The sequence below is a fragment of the Asparagus officinalis genome, chromosome 5 (assembly GCF_001876935.1).
Source record: "Asparagus officinalis chromosome 5, Aspof.V1, whole genome shotgun sequence".
Lineage (NCBI taxonomy): Eukaryota > Viridiplantae > Streptophyta > Magnoliopsida > Asparagales > Asparagaceae > Asparagus > Asparagus officinalis.
In genome coordinates, this window is record NC_033798.1 from 3,044,283 (window position 1) to 3,062,264 (window position 17,982).

Below are 17,982 nucleotides of genomic sequence, written 5' to 3' on the forward strand. Positions count from 1 at the left end.
GGTTATATTTTTATATTCTAACATGCCCCCCCTAGGTTGATCGCCCTTTTGTGGACAGAAACATGGACTCACATGACATTGTCAAATTTTTTTTTTACAAAATCCGTTTTAAATTCGTAGCTGATGGGATTTGAACCTGGGTTGCTCTGATACCATGTCAAAGTCACTCCAAAATTGTGGTGAGGGTTAAGGGATATAATTTTATATTTTAATACATGTCAAAGGTACTAATCAACTAGATGGCATGTGGAGGACCCATTATTTTTAACTATACATCTTACCGCATACCTCATCCGGAAAACTACAATTAATATGTAAGAGTTTATGCATTAGTTATATGTCAACTTATTGTTGTTAGTCCTTTCTTGTCATAGTTATGTCTTCTTTAAGCCAAGTGGAGCTCAATATTTGATTCAAGCTTTGTCATGGCCCAATGGGAACGTGTGACGAGCATGTAGGTATCGCCTCGTCAGTCTTACATCTAGAACTTGGGACATGATACTATTACAAGGTAGGCCCACACACATAGTATAATCTAGAAAAATTAACAATAAAATACAATCACATGTAAGCGGGTGGAATAACCTTATACCAGCCTACAAGATATTATTCTTGTTCATGTTAGAGAGGCATGTCTAATTACTGATTTAGCAATACTCTTGCCTGTGTAGTGGTAAATTATTGCTCATACATGCCGCTCATTAATATTACCAAGTCTTCAGTTCATATTCTGGTTTTAGTTTCGTAAATCTTGAGGATCATTGTCTGGGGTTCTGTAGATTTCTCAGATCCTTGACCTTCATGCTACTCCTGCATGTCTGATACTTTTTTTAAAGGCCTGCTAGCGGCTTCTTGTCATGTAAGAGCCTTCCAGTTCTTCTTTCACCTTGAGTTCTGTTTGGTCTCTATTGTTGATATTCTTTCGGACACAGGTGGAGTATAGCAACTTCACAAATGAGATAATAATGAAAGAGACAGAACTAACAGCATCACCTTTGCAAAGACAGCAACTACTCAGAACAGAGAACCAATGTGAGGTAGCTAACAAAGCCTAACAGGGTTTATGCATCAACGAGTAGCCCAGTATACCATGAGGTAATAAATCCTATGGTCTAGCAGAATAAATGAAACCTTTAGATATCCTGTAATATCAAAATGCAGTAGGGGAAAAGGTCATTGTTGCGTTCATGATGAATGCGAAGCTGCTTAGTAGAGAATGTATGCAGCCTTTACCTTCCCTCCCAAAATACCACTTCTTTTGATGTAGCTAAATTTCCAGCTAAACTGCCAAAGTTATAGTTGCTCCAGTTATGACTCGTGCTAGTGAATCCTCCCTCCTAAGTGCTTTCTTCCCCCCTTTAACCATATGGTATTCCGAGATGTAGACTGTACTCCAAAGGTGTACCAAATTACTTCCAAAAATAAAAAAATAGCGATATCCAGAAATCGGCGAACCCTGTTCTCAGTTTATTCCGAAGTATACACATACCTATGCTGATAGTTTTTTTCTTATTAAAATGGATTTCTCTGATGAGAATTGCATTCTCAAACATTAGCCATAAAAGGCATTGTCTTTTGGGGGTGTCCCTGTCAAAAGAGTAAAGGCATAGAGCAGAATTTGACAAGCGACAATATTAAGCTATCTGCCAATGTTATGCTATTTGCAGGTTATCACAGGGTAAACACCTCTTGTTCCAGTGTTATCTCATCTTGTGTGGGATAACCCTGACAGAGAATCCTGCATCTCCGTTTCTCTTCTCCATTGGTAGCATACCAGATCATTTCACATTCGTTCATTGTTGACATGTTTGTTGTACAGCAAGTTGACTGCAAACCTGTCTGCTCTTTATCCATTTTGTGAATTTTTTTTTTCAACTTCTTGGGTTTTCTATGGTCATAGTCTCCTTCAGCATTTTCTCCGCTAACTATTTTTCTTTAGTTCTGTGACGGCATTCTCCCCAATATCACCATCATGATGACTGTCCCAAGTAACAAATGCAATCATTTTTTTGGTATTTCTTGGATGTCACTAGTGAAACTATTCCCTTGTCTCTTCTTGTATAAGTTGTATTTTTTTTAAATTCTAAATCCTTTCTTCACATTACTAATTTAGAAGTTTTATCCTCTCTACTCACATCTAGCTAGGTGATGTCATCAGTAAATGTCAAACATGAAACCTTCAGCCTCATTTGAATACTCCTGGTAAGTTCATTCATAATCAACACGTTGCCCTACTTGATGTCAGTATGTGCAATAGGAAGTGGATGTAGGTCCCTGTAATTATTATCATGACAGTTACTGTATGTTGTCAATCATATGAATTTACTGCTAGAAACTGATTTTTATCTAAACCCTGAACATGTAACCTCCTTTACCTCCCTATCGTGGCTTTTCTCATCAGTTAATTTTTTTTACATCTCTTTTCTTTTTTGAGATATTTGCATAAATCATGCTCTTAACTGCTTCTGTAGTAGGACTTAATTTGGACATAGCTTTTACTTCTTAACTTGAGAACAAGTATCCACGCCATACATTCTATGCAACTTGTCTTATTTTATGCCTTGATGCTCTGGTTGATTTAGTTATGGAAGAGAATCTTCTAGAGACTGTTTAGGTGCTCTTTTTTATCATCACTTGTTGTTAACAGTATTTATTGTTAAGTTTTACTGTGTACTTGAGGGTAGAGGATTGTACTCTTGGAGCAGTAAACTGTTGCAATGCGACCAACATTGCTGTGAAAGTACTCAATTTTACTTCATCAGTGTTTCTCTTGTTTATAAATGTAGTAGTATCGGTTCTCTAAAGGAGTAAAAAAGGCATGTACTTCCAACCGCCATGGCTTGCTGGTTATGCTATGTCATGAATCTATTAATATTGGCACATCAACCTCGAAATTTGATATGACCACTTATCGAAGTGTGGGCACTTTAAAGTTTTTCCCTGACGTCTCCAGCTTCGCAAGCTGCAAATACTTCTAACCTTTCTGTGATTGACCTTCTCACTCTTGAAGTGGTAGTTCTAACTTCTAAGTGCTTTGTCTATGTTAGGAGAGAGGGGGATGAGAATATTTTGTCTGAAAAATATTAGAAAAAGTCACATAGATATGTTACCTTATATAGTATCTCTTCATGTTGGTTATAGCTTTCTGCGTTTGGATGTAAATTGAGAACATTACTAAAGGACATGCTATTTTATCCTATGTTTTTATTGTTAGTTGTTACTTGTTAGGCTGTTGTCAAGTTGGGGACTGAACTTGAAGTTGGGACCTCCATTCAGCTATTCTTCTGCTGGCAGGTTCATCAGTTTGTTAGTTTGGACTGAGCACTTACAAATTGAATAATCCCATGGGGTGCTGATAGTGAGCACAAGTTAAGATCCCATCACATTTGTAGCTAAGCAGTTTGGCCAGACATTCCAAGGAACAAATACTTCTGTCCTGTACATGTAACGTTCAGCCAATCATAGAGTTTTATCATGCCAACTATCTGCCCTTTCAATTTAGTCCCTTTTAGTAGGGTCCGTTTGCCTTTTCTTTCCAGTGATTCTTGTAAAGTTTTTTGTTTTTGTTTTTGTTTCCATAGCTGAGTTCTTATTTGCTTTAAATAAAAACCTTTTAATCCTTTCCTCTATTGTTAAGAGTTGCATGATCTATTCTTTTAGTAAATTTGATTCCTCCCTCCAGGGTGTTGCATACAACCCAAAGAAGAACCTATTGTATGTTGCAGACACTGAAAACCATGCCTTGAGGTATGTAATGTATGTGATCGTTTTTACTGTCATATTATCTTCTCTATTTGCTTAAAACCTATGCTACTGCATGTTTATACTGTTCATTTTTGTTTGACATATTCTTTTATCTTAAATCTAGTTACCAGGGATGTGGTTAAGAAGGGCCCCCGCAAACTCCGCCAAAAAAAAAACCAAAATAAACAAAATATTTTCGATAACAGCTTATGGATAGTTTTAACTATAATTATCTCTCACAACTACAAAGGATCTAAGACTGTTTCGTGGGTCAAATCTATGAAGAAAAGAATAAGGCAATTAAAGAATAAAAGATATGAATGCTAACTAATTTTTTTAGATCTGTTATCAATCTACAACTAAGTATTACCTGTCTTTCGATCTAATTTCTATATTATCGAAAATAATGTCATAATATTTTTACTCTTTCCTTAAAATTTCTTGTAAACTAATTTTGGTTTTTTAAGTTTTTATTTCCATAAAACATTGTGTATAGATAAAAAGTTTTGAATCCTATCGACATTGTTTTGTACTTTGAAATTTAAACCTTGTTTGGAGAAAATATTAAAATTATCTTATATATAATAGTATATGCAAAATGTCTGAATAAATTTATGGTAAATTTCTAATTTTCTGTATCCTATCTTAGATGATAGGATATAGATTTCAATTTATTTTCTTTAAAATTTCATGAAGATAAACATCCAGTAGCTTTGGCTTTCATTTAGAGAAAATCTCTCAATTACAATATCAAACTTGGCATTAATCAGAAATTAGAAAGATGATGAGCTTAAATGAAAATAATTCGTTAAAAATATCTTCTCAGTTTTCTTCGAAATTTCATCAAAGGCGGAGCCGTTGTATGGTCAAATTTATGGATGAAGATCTTTTTGAAATTAACAAATGGAAGGAATTATTTAGTTGATAACAATTTTAACATTATTTGGTCATCCGCAACACTTGAAACCCCTCCACCCCCCCACAAAAAAAGCTGATCAATCCTGGACTTGTCCCTGCTAGTTACCCCATTCATGTTATCACCACTCTTGTTTTTTATCATTCAACAGCCGTTCTATTTTACATCAGCACTAAATAAACATGATACTATATGCTATAATATTATATGCTTACTGATCTTATAGTGAACTAGAGAGCTAGAATTAATATTTTGAGGTGACTTGGTAAGGTTCCATGTTGTTAGTCATTGTATCTGCATCCATAGAACACCTGTATTTGATTCAGTGTAATTTAGGTTGGCTATAACTGTTTGTACAGCTTTCGTCTATTTAGCATTATCTTTGTAAGGCATAACAAACTGTGGAACAATTATACAACATGGACATAGCATGGACGTGGAATGGCAGTATAGGTGTGGAATGACCAGCTGAGAATTAGTAGGCCTCATCCAGATACTAAAAAACTTTATGTGAAAACTTTCTCTAGTTCTATAAAAAGCATTGGATTTGATAATTATAAAAATCATGCTTATGTGATGTGTGTTAAATGTTATTGATTTGTATGGTTCTATGCATTTAGTATGTCTTAATGCTTTATCATCTGACGGAAAAACTTAAATATCTCACTTTTTTGCATTGAAAAATACCTAAATTCATTCTACTTTGTTTGTATTCATTAAATAGTGAAGTTCGGCTTTACATAACTGATGATCATCATATAAGTTCAGCTCATGTGAACGGAGTTTGCGAAAATTGGAAGAGACATATCTAAGATAAAAAGAAGTTGTATAATGTTGGGCCATTCTTGAAGCGATGAACATTTACTGTAGAAATGTCTAAGCTTTAATCTCCTTATCTTAATGGATTTCCATATGCTAGCTGCCATGAAGTCATGAACATCTCATGTAATAAGATGTGTATGTTGATTTTTGAATCTATTGAATGCACATTGTAGTTATTATGATTTCATTGGAAAGGCTAGCAAGTGATCTTTTCACAAGAGGTTGTATGGCTAAATTGCAAAGTTTGCATTGCAAGCCTTGCCTGGATTTTTCATGTCCGTGGTACTAATAGGTTCTTAGGTCTGATGAAAATTGCAATTGCAACTATAATTGTAATTTCTAAAAGATAATTATATTCGCAGTGCCAGCTATTTTTTCATTGCAACTAGGGTTTTTTTATAGGTGCAGATGCAAAAATGAGCTACCTTTTGCAAAAACATGTTGCAGTTAATTTTTTCCGCAAGTTGTTGCAAAAAATGATCCCTTTTTGCACCTGTATTGCAAAAAAGGTACACTTCCAACAAAATGAACGACAATAACTATCTTTTCAAATTGTAACTGTAGTTGTAATATTAAGAAAACCATGCTACATTCTTCTTGCTGCATATGCACATATTTCGGCATATTACTGTCTACTGCAGATGCAATAGAGTATTCTTTTGAGCATCATAGGTGCTACCTAATTTTAAACCTTTGATCTGGTTAGACCAACTACTCTCAGTTTACACTTGCTTCCTTGTCTTTCTAGATGTTATATTATTGAGTTTGAAAAAAAAATGGCCTTGCTTTTACGATCATATGATCATATCATGTGATCTATATGATCAAATTAAATCAAGATGTTTAAAATGGAAGAGTGTTTTGGGAATCTTATGTGATCGTGGAATACCTATAGGACTAAAGAAAATATTCTATAGGACGATTATGACCAATGATGTTTTATGGATTAGACTGTTGAGCAATTGAAAAAAACATGCGCAACAAATGAGTGTAGTAAAAATGAGAATGTTATGATTGTCTTGTGGGTGTACACGAAAAGATAAGATGAGAAATAAGTGTATCTGTAGCGAACTAGATGTTGCTCCTATTAAGAATAAAATAAGAGAGAATCAGGGAAGATGGTTTGGTGTTGTACAGCGGAGACCTCTTAGTGCATTGGCTAGAAAAAGCGATAATATTATAGTTAAATGGAACAAAGAGATCTAGAGGTAGACCTAAAGAACTTAGTTGAGAGTAATTAAGAAGGAAATGATAATGATTAACGGAGGAGATGACGCATAATAGAACGGAATGGAAGAATAGGATTCATGTAGCCGACCTCAAATATTTGGGTTTAAAGCTTTGTTGTTGTTGTATGATTATATCAGATTCCTTAGCAAATGATACCTTCTTGAATTGTTCCCTAGGATTGTAGTCTGTGTATAGTGACATCATCTTTGCTTGAGATTAATTTAAGACCTTATGATTCTAGGGAAAAGTTTCCCCCTTAAAAGTTTCATCTTTCTGCAAACTTGTTGACTTTATAGTCTTATCTGACTACCTATTGTACAAGCCTATGAGGTTGTGGAAACCTGAAAGTGGAAAGCAGAGCAAAGCCATGAGGCACCGTTAGGCTTTTTGGGGCTTAAGCGGTTCACAGCAGATCAAAGAGGTAAGTAAAAAACTGGTCTAGTTGAGAGAATCGGCGGTAGATAAATTTTCGTCAAGGAGCTACTAGAGCCTGTGGTCAACGGTAGCGGTGGAGCAGGAGCTGAGCTTTGCGAAGGCGGTTGACAGATGAGAGCAGGTGGATGACATGGTTGACAGAGGTGGGATTTAGGGGCTATAGGGTTTTTTGGATTCGGCAGGAGGATCACGGATGGAAGAGAAGAAGAAAGGGGAGTTTAGGTTGTAAGAACTGGCTGAGTTCCAATCTGGTACAAAAATGCAGCCCAAACGCCCAAAATTCATTTTTGTTAAAGCACTGGAAAAATGCTTTCAGCGTGTTTTGGCGCTTTAAAATGTTTTTATGCGTTTTAAAGTTATTTTTCAAGTAAATTTGCCAAGAACTCTTAAAACCTCTAAAAGCGGCAAAAGCAAAGCGGCCTGGGGCGCTTCCGCTTTAAAATCCGCGTAAGCTTGCTATTTTATATGGTCTATATGACAAGGTCTTAGGCTCAACTCCTCTTCTAGCATTTGACGAAGGTGATACAGATGCATGGGGAACAAACAAGTATAATATGTATTTTTAAAGAACTTAATTATAATGGATTATATCAATGATTACCATAACAAGTAATTCACGGAAACAACAAAGTTTAGTGATATCAAGTTTCATCTTGGTTTGGGTACATTAGATTTTTGGCTATTGACCAGGAAATGTTCTTTTATTATCAAACTGCTTGGAAACATAATGTCAGAAAAGGAAAGTGTCCTTGTAAAGCTTTCTTTTAGTCATGACACTAGCTTGACCATTCTTCTGTTTGTAAACTTTAGCAACAATCATTTTGTTTATTTGCTTTTTAAGAGTATAATTTGTTCATATATGTCTACAACTTGTCACTTCTGCAGAAACAAAGTTTCAAATTTCTTTGCAGGGAAATAGATTTTGTCAAGGAGACAGTAAGGACACTTGCTGGAAATGGAACCAAAGGTTCTGACTATAAAGGAGGAGGAAAAGGGACTGCTCAGGCAAGATATCAAGAAAATCATCTTCAGTGTTTTTGTTAAATTCTACAAGAGTAACTTGTCTACTGTTCATCAATAATTCTTAGGGAAGAATCTCATTTATCCTCGATAAGGGTTATATATAAGTACTGTTATATATTTGCTCTGTTGGGCTTGATTAAATGGTGTCTATATAGGTCCTAAATTCTCCATGGGATGTCTGCTATGATCCCAAGAGTGAGGTTGTTTACATTGCAATGGCTGGCCAGCATCAAATATGGGAATACAATACAATAGATGAAGTTACCATAGCTTTTAGTGGTGACGGATATGAAAGAAATATGAATGGTTCAAGGTATTCATTTTCTGTCGCAGAAATCATCTATAAGTCGCCTTGTTTCCCTGACTAATTTATGTACTTTTAGTTGTATACTTCCATGATAGGTACTAACTTGGAGGCTGCTTTATGGTTAAGCTATCTCCTTATATCTTGACTAACGATGCATGCCAAATTATCCTATTAAGTGAAATCTTTTCAACTATGGTTTGATCCACTTCTAAAAGATGTTGTGTTCCACATCATGTATTAGCTCTTATAAGATAATATAGCTTTACAAATCCAAAATAAGTGACATTTCAATGTCTTATTCTAGTGTTAAATACGGATAGACCCCCATATTATCACCCAATTGAAGATAAACCTCCTGTAGTTCTGTTGTTGCAGATAGACCCCATAGGTCATTTTTTAACTCTTTCATCCTCACAGAAGAAGAAAATTGTTTTTTTTTTGGCAAATAGACCTCAGGGTAATTGGGCGAATAGTGCAGGGTGTCTATCCGCAAGGTATTCATTTTTTGACAAAAGAGACAATAAATTTTGACTCAGGATATGAAAGAAATATGAATGGTTCAAGGTATTCATTTTTTGACAAAAGAGACAATAAATTTTGACTCGGGGGGTCTATCCGCAATTGGGCGAATAGTGCAGGGTGTCTATCCGTAATTAACACTAAAGTTTTTTATGCAGCATACTTGGTCGTGTCAGGAACTAAGGGAGAGTTGGGATACTATGTGAGCATACAAAATATAGGATGATCACAGAATATTATTAATTTTTTTGTCAATTATCGCTGCGCGTGTCCAAAAGCAACATTAATTGAAGTTTTTTACAAATTAATTAGATATAAAATAGTATTTTCATTTTTAATTTCTTCATCAAAAGTTCATGTACAGAGATGATTATTTCTGACATCTGTTTATGGCTACAGTTCAACAAGCACATCATTTGCACAGCCTTCCGGGGTGTCATTATCTTCCGGTAATATGACCATCTCCCAAAATCATTTCTTAGATGTAGCCACTACACTTTATATTCTGAATTTTGTGTTTGATGTAGATTTTGGTGAGATGTATGTAGCTGATAGTGAAAGTAGTTCCATTCGAGCAATTGATTTGAAAACGGGAGGGTCAACACTGCTTGCTGGAGGCGATCCATTATTCCCAGAAAACTTATTTAGGGTACTTCATGCTATTTAACACATAATTACGCTCTATGCTATGTTAATACATAATCTTGCCTGCATGCTTATAGTTATTGATGGTCGCACATATTCTTTGTTGAGCTTGGTTATAAGTTACTTTATAGTTATTATTAATAATTATCAATTCATTTTCTCTCTTCTCTTGCAGTATGGAGATCATGATGGAATAGGCTCAGATGCACTTTTCCAGCATCCTTTGGGCATCGCTTGTGGAAAAGATGGTCAAATTTATATAACAGATTCTTATAATCACAAGGTATTACTCATTTGTAATTACTATGGCATGCTTCTTTATTATGCTGGCTCCGTGCAATAATAATAATAATAATATTAAGACTTTAATAGGATGATTCGTGCAGCTGACCCTGGAAATTTGAGATAAGGACTTGTTAGTTGATATACAATGAGTATTCTGTATTTTTTTCTGAATGATGCGACTTGACTCAACCATCTTCTTTGCATTTGTGATTTTTCATGTACCAGTTCTTGTGTCTTTTAATATTAACAGCAGGTGAAATTGTTCTCATGAAAACAAGCTGTCTCAGTAGTCTAGTAGATTCATTATACTGGCAATATAATGATGTCTCAGAAATCTCAGTAGTCTAGTATATTTATTATACTGGCAATATAATGATGTCCAGAAGTATACTACATATATGCAAATAGAAATCTCAAAAATGTTTTTGTACTTCAATTTATAATGTCCTCGAGGTGTTGGAACCTTTTTGCCTTGTCTTGAACGGTGCACTAATTTTTTTAATCCAGTACCGACATGGATAATTCCCCCCAGAACAACAGTTTCTTTCAGACCCTTCAACCAATCAATACGACTCCGTAGAGCAGCTTTTGCTAAAACTCGAGCAGTTTCTTGAAAACTTGCTTCGGATATGAAACTTTAGTATTCAGAGATGCCCTCGTTATTCCCAATAAAATTGCCCGATAACAGATCGCTTTGTCTAAAGCACGCCCCTCGTTCGGCTCGCAACAATCCGTAGCATCTACTTGTGTTATTGTTATTAGAGTAATTAGAACTTAGTATATTAGAGTGGTAAGAGTCGCTTTCTCTTATTGAGGCATGTACTTCTTATATGCAAATAGGAGGGAGGGAGGGAGGGAGGGCGGGAGGGAGGTCTTGGAAGATGAGGTATATATGGCTGTAGGATAGCTGACTGTCAGTGGTATATGCTTCTACTCTCTCATTTACATCCTTCATAAGAGGCATATAGTTTTGAATTATGTCTTTCCACGATCAAACTCCAACATAAGAGGCATAAAATGTTGAATTATGTCTTTCCACGATCAAACTCCACTATAAGAGGCATAAAATGTTGAATTATGATCTTTCCACAATCGAACCCCACCACAGTTTTCTACTTTTGTTGATACATTATGTTGGCATATAGCATGAATCATTATCATTCATTTAACTTCATCAGTCATCTTTATTCTCAAAATTATTGTCACATGTTAAGTTTGCATAAAATACCTTTTTAATCTTCATTTCATTAGTTTTAAGCTGTAGGAATATGCAACACAATCATTTCTATCATGAAGTCTTGCCCATTTCAGATATGTTGGCAAATGTGTGAACACCCTCATCCCCATCGATTGAGGCAGGGAAGCTTTAAATTTTAAGTTTGCTTGTAGGCATTGTGAGCCAACAATTGCATCAGCTTAACCTTTGAAAATAATCTTTTGACAATTATACTGCAATTTGATTGCAAACTGAACCCTCTGTTGGAGTCACTTTTTAATCATCATATGTATACGCTTCTGACAGATCAAGAAGTTGGACCCTGTGAGTAAAAAAGTTGTCACTTTAGCTGGGACTGGAAATGCTGGATATAAGGATGGATTAGCCCAGTCAGCTCAGGTTTGAATCTTTTGTGCTTTATCAAAGGAGTGCATTTTCTCTTGAATAATTCAACAAGGTAGGAAGATGATATACGTGTGTGGAAATGGTATGATATGGCCAATTATTTTACTGAATGTGCTGCCAAGAGAGAGACTAGTGGAGAAGTCTATCCTGCTAGTCACAAAGCAGGTGGTCCTCATGCCTTCAATCTCTTGGTGGTTCATTTTGCTGAATATGGTCGCAACTTATATCTTAGTCTCCATTTATATATTGCACTACACAGCGTTGGATATATTGGATACTAGTGTTTCCTTTTGAACTGGAACATTAATGAAGAAATATGAGATTCAGTTATTTTCTTCTCTTATGAAATTGAGTCTAGTATTTAAAAGGAATAAGCTTTATCAAGTTAATTCATGAAATTGTGAATTGTCAAACTTACAGCTTTTGGAACGTTTGGGATCTATAAAATATGCATCGTCAGTTACAAAATATAAACAACATTCTTTGTCAAGTCAGTACCTTCTACCATACAGATACATATGAAGAACCTCCTCATAGTTAAAAAACAAAAGAAAAGAATATTGTTGCTATTCTAGGTCTTCCACGTTATTGAAGAGAGAATATGGCTATGAAGTTACAACCCGCTAGCAATATGTTTAAATTCAATAAAGCCGGCGTAAGAAATTATCAGGAGTAGCGATGACTTGATTCTTGTTCATCACTAGAAAAGGGTATGACTTTGCTACTCTCATCTAAATGCCTGTCACTTGGTCTTTTTATTGGTGATGCCTGTTACTTGTAAACGTAGCTTGTATTATATATTTGTGTAGCAATTATGAAAGCTTAGTTTGTTCATTTTAATCATCCTAAGGTCTGGACATTATCATTGATTGCGACATATATATAATAAGCTGCAGTCCTTTTGTTTTACTTTTAGCTAGACTTTCTCTATATTGATTTCTATGATTTGGTTCTGATGCGTGTAATATTTTATGCAGTTATTTGAGCCATCAGGGATTATTGAAGCTGGGAATGGTAGTGTCTTGTTTTCACTAATATGATATAAGAAAAATGAATTACTCTTTGTATGTTATTCAAGTTTCTTGACACTGATACGTCCACATCAGCGATGCCGATAAAAACATTAACAAGCTTCTTACTAGTGAATTCACAAAATTCATCCTTCTTCCACTGTCATAATTAGTACATAAAAATCTTCTTATTTGATTCTATGGATGATTTTAAATTTATATTTTCCAATATAACAAGTTAACAACTATATTACCTCTGGATTTTGACTTTTAAAACACAGTAAATATGCCCGATTGTAGTGTGATATTTGACTAGTTATAATGATGACCAATATTATCCAAACTGATTACTTCTTCTTATTAGGAGCATGCGACTTATCAAATGTTTCTATATTTAGACGCATATGTTGTCTAATGTCTTAATTCTTTTGTATGGTTGTTTTACCACTACATGTTACACATCTCATTATGTTGAAGTGATTTGATCCCTTTTAGAGTATAAAATATTATCCCTCAACCTTCACCAACTTTAAAGTTTTGGTGTAGTGAAAGTGTCCTTTGACATGGTATCGGAGCAGCCCAGGTTCAATTCCTAGTGAACATGAATTTAAAGCGATTTTAAAAATTTAATACTGCTGCATGAGGCCAAGTTTCGGCCCATAAATATGCCCTCAACATGTGGGGAATGTTAGAGTATAAAATATCTGTCAACCCTCACCATATCTTCGGAGTTTAGGGAGTTTAGGTGTAGTGAAAGGGTCCAATTCAAAAAAGGGATAGTGAAATCTTATCTATAGTAAAACAATTTAAATGCAATGTTCTGATCTTTCAATATAGGATTAAGCAATCGTCTCCAACGTCCCTAATAGCTATAGCATATATCTCCATCATGCCAATTTGCTAAATAAAAGCGACAAATTCTGAGATAACTCTTAGTAAAAAAAAGTTATAATCTTGTTCTTAGTCCTCAGTAGTTTTGTCAACAACAATGCCACTCAAATGTTATTAGAAAAACTACTTGGATGGAAGTAGTCAATCCAAGAAAAGGAACACACCCTTACAATGGCGGTCTGCAGGTCACGAGATTGCCAATATCTGTGATATTGGACATGGAGATTAGGTAGTAGTCTCTCATATATAAAGACATAGTAGGATTTTAAACATGACGGCATGTAATAGAGTCTTAAACATGAAGAGAAGTAGTAGGGTCTAAAACATAGATAACATAGTTGTCAGCCATGGGGACATGTATTAAGGTTCAGACATGGAGACATGTAGGAGAAGTTGAAATATAAGTAAATCAACAATCGATTAAAAAAAAGGAAGCTAATCAGATCCCAACTAGGATTTCGATAGGATTTTGAAGAGGTTCAGAGGAGTGGGAAGGTGTCAAAGCCTTCAACGCAAAGCACAGAGATGAAATTTGCCCAGTGGCGTCAAGTTTTAGCTTTAAGAAAAGAGCTTTTCTGCAGTTATAAACCTTATTTTGATACCATGTTATGATATATTGAAAAATAACTTGATCCCAAGGCAGGATAGTAATGCTTTATATGAAAGCAAATGGGCTACAATTACATAATCTTTCGATAGGATTATGCATCTTCTTTGACTTCCCTAAAATACTAACCATTCTCATGTGCATGATTCATGAACATAAGAATCTATACCAATTGCTTTAATATTTGGATGTCAAAGATTCCTCTGAAAGTTTTACAAATTTCTATTATCAATAACCAAGAGATGCACCTGGAAGTTTGATTTCATTTCTAGACATGGTCCATTAGAACTATCGGGTACTTCAGATCTGCGTGTTTTGATAAAGAGATTGCAATAAATTAATTATGAATATATACTTTAGCTGAATATGTCGGATTATATCTTGCAGGAAGGTTTCTCATAGCAGATACAAATAATAATGCTATCAGATGTTTGGACTTGAATGGAAAAGAACCTGTTCTGAGCACATTAGAACTGAAAGGCGTGCTGCCACCATCATCAAAACCTAAATCGCTCAAACGACTTAGAAGGCGGCTATCTGCAGATACAAAAATCATTACAATTGATGGAGGCTCCTCTGCAGAAGGTTACTTCTATCTTGATATTTCAGTGCCTGACGGTTACCATTTCTCCAAGGTTCGATTCCCACCTAGATATTATCTTTATTATTGTCTATTTTATTGCTTTTAAATACATCATCCAGAGCCTTTAATGACTCGATTATCTTTATTTCTCGATCTTACCTTTAGATATAAAATTTTGTAGTTCTGAAAACCTGTTAAATATGATTTTCATTTGGATCCCTGACCTTTGCTTGTTTTGTGATCCTCAATTATCCTGTTTTTACTACTGAAGTGACTTGGGCATTTTGTAATAGGTATACAAGGTCAACATTTGCTTGGTTCTAGACTACTTCTGATAAAGAGAGTTAAAAAAATAAAGAGAGAAATTAACCAGATCTCCAGTTCTATCTCATTCTTGCCTATCATATGCCTAAAGGCTAAAACTTGTCGAGGTTATTGTAATAAAGAATTAATGTAGTCTGTGACTCATTAGGTGCCACTTAGTAACTTAAAAGACTCCTACTATCTGGGATTATAGTTTAATTGATGGCACTCTAGCTAATAAGAGTTATCACGAGATTCCATTGATGAGCATAATGTTTAAATGCTTATTTCCTATTTGTTGGATACTTCTCATGCAATAAATATAGGAGAATATGATGTTATTGTATTGGAAAAGAAAACATTTATAAAAGACCTAGAAAGTATCAAAGTAGAAAAGAAAGGACTGTTACCAAGAGTTATATTACTCCATGCTATCCAGATCTGTCATGTTTTTTTTACAATTTTTGATGAGATAAGAAGGCAAACAGTGCTAGATAGAGGATGTTGCTCCTCTAAGTATATAGGATGCAGTGTGGTGCGCAGTTGTGCTGTGAAGTGATGGGGTTGGGGGGGGGGGAAGGTGGGCTCATCACTTTGTCTTGGTAGATAATTAGCAAATGGCCGTCGTAGCCCTTTCTCTTTTTTTTTGATATATAATGTGTTGTAGAAAAATATATAGTGAGCTGAGAACCCGATTTGCAAAAGTGGGCTTGGCGAGCGGCAGCTCATAGGTCATGTAAACCTCATTCTGTATAGTAAATTGGGGTTTGGCTCATGGACTGAATGGCAGATATTTTGTAAAATGAATGCTGCCAGCTCATACCCAATGAAGTCCGCATCTTTGGCACATAGCACGGCAAGACGAAAACGAATGCAGAGCACCGGTGTGTACTGAAGCACAGCAGCCGTCTCTCTCTCGTCTCTCGTATATATATCGTAGGTATGAGTATTACATAGACTAGTGTATAAGTATAATGATACGTTAGTATATAAGTAGTTGATATAGGCTTTATAGATATATATGAGGAAATAGGTATGTGGTACAAGCAAATTTGTGGCTTGTAGTGGGTGTCACATTCGCATCCACTCATTCAAATGGTAATATCATGCACTCCTAAACCATGTGATGTGGTCATTTGTGAATGATGGGAGATATATACATCACTATTAAGCAAAAATTTGGCTTGCTAGGCTAACATACTCATTTCTGTAGGTCTCTATCGTCTCTCTCTCTTATATATATATTATATTATAATATATATTAGGGGTATATGATATATATTTACTAAGTGTGTGTGTGTGTGTGTGTGTGTGTGTGTGTGTGTGTGTGTGTACGTATACATACGTGTATATACACACACACATATATTATATATACACAAACACACTTATATATATATGTACGTATGCATACATGTATATATATACACACACACATACATACACATATATTATATATACACAGACACACACTCTTATATGTATGTATGTATATATAATACACACACATATGTCCACTATGTGTGTGTGTATATATATGGGTAATATGTACCTACAGAGGCTCCTTAGGGTACATCTAAGGATGCACCTCTCAATATATGAATTGGGCTACTTTAATGGACGATCCGCTCCATTCATCATGATCTAAATGTCTTAAAACATTTACAAAATAAAAATCATGATATGTGAATATTTCTAACACATTTTTCATTGTCTCTTTTGTTGTATTGTCATAAAACCGTTAATTTTACTATCACTTGATGCATTAGTAAAAACAACCAAATATACCTAATTTTTACATGACATCCAAATCATATAGATCAAAATGAACGGAGTGGATCAAGTTAATTGATTGCATATAATCTAATTTTGAAGGTGCATCCTTAGGTTCAATCTAAGATGGCTCCTAAGATACATATTTCCATATATATATTTCCATATATATATATATATATGTGTGTGTGCGCGTGCGTGCACGCACACACATCTATATATATATTTCTACATATATATGTACATATAAATCTATATGTATGTACATACATCTGTGTGTGTATACATATGCATATATATGTACACACACACAAATAAATAAATAAATAAATACACACATACATATACATATATATGTACATACCCACACATGCTATACATATACATATATGCATATACATATTTACATATATATATGTACATACCCACACGTGCACAAGTAAATAAATAAATAAATAAATAAATAAATATACATATACGCACACACATGTATGTATATATACATACACTAGTGTATATTTATTTATTTAAATGCTACAATAATCCTATTTTAATTGATACAATATATTTATTTAAATGCTACAATGATATTTTTTAAAATAATACAGTAATATTTTTTAAAAATGCTACAATATCCCACCTCTGTTGTAGTAATAAATTTTCACAATGCTACAAAAATGTTTTAGTGATGCTACAGTGTCCTGTTACGCTACATGATACTTCTTTGAAAATGTTACAGTGATAAAGCTACATTAAATTACTATAGCATTACTGTAGCACAAATAGTGATCCTTGGGTCCTCCTATTATTATAGATGAATATATACATACATACATACATATAGTGGATACACACACATATACATATGTATGTATATATGCACACACAAATAAATAAATAAATAAATATAGACACATATAATACACACGCATATAATGGACACACGCATATAATGGACACACGCACACACACATATACATACATACATATATATATATGTGAGAGAGAGAGAGAGAGAGAGAGAGAGAGAGAGAGAGAGAGGAAAATGGAGAAACTTGATATCAAGTTTCTCCATTTAACTTGGTAGTGAGGTAGAATGAGGAGAGCTGTAGATTAGGCCTTGAGATCGGATTTAAAGTACTTGGTTATTTTTGCAAAAAACTCCTTTTTGAAAGTGAGATTGGAACAAATATCTCTCTCCTCTCTCCCTTGTCGTTTCCTAACCATTTTCTCCCTCCGCTCCCCCTTCTCAATCTCTCCCTGTCGAC

General features: G+C 34.6%; 1 protein-coding gene across 2 annotated transcripts in view; it reads left to right on the forward strand.

Moving 5' to 3' along the window:
- LOC109840347 (NHL repeat-containing protein 2) overlaps positions 1-17,982 on the forward strand; it is a 41,505-nt gene that overhangs the window by 14,441 nt on the left and 9,082 nt on the right. The window contains exons 16-24 of one of the 2 annotated variants that reach the window (XM_020408952.1): positions 3,683-3,756; positions 8,059-8,152; positions 8,326-8,483; positions 9,396-9,445; positions 9,524-9,645; positions 9,817-9,924; positions 11,449-11,541; positions 12,525-12,561; positions 14,443-14,690. In XM_020408952.1, coding sequence (XP_020264541.1) covers positions 3,683-3,756; positions 8,059-8,152; positions 8,326-8,483; positions 9,396-9,445; positions 9,524-9,645; positions 9,817-9,924; positions 11,449-11,541; positions 12,525-12,561; positions 14,443-14,690 — 984 coding nt within the window. The remainder of the gene's footprint in view (positions 1-3,682; positions 3,757-8,058; positions 8,153-8,325; positions 8,484-9,395; positions 9,446-9,523; positions 9,646-9,816; positions 9,925-11,448; positions 11,542-12,524; positions 12,562-14,442; positions 14,691-17,982) is intronic. The other variant, XM_020408953.1, reaches the window with a different exon arrangement.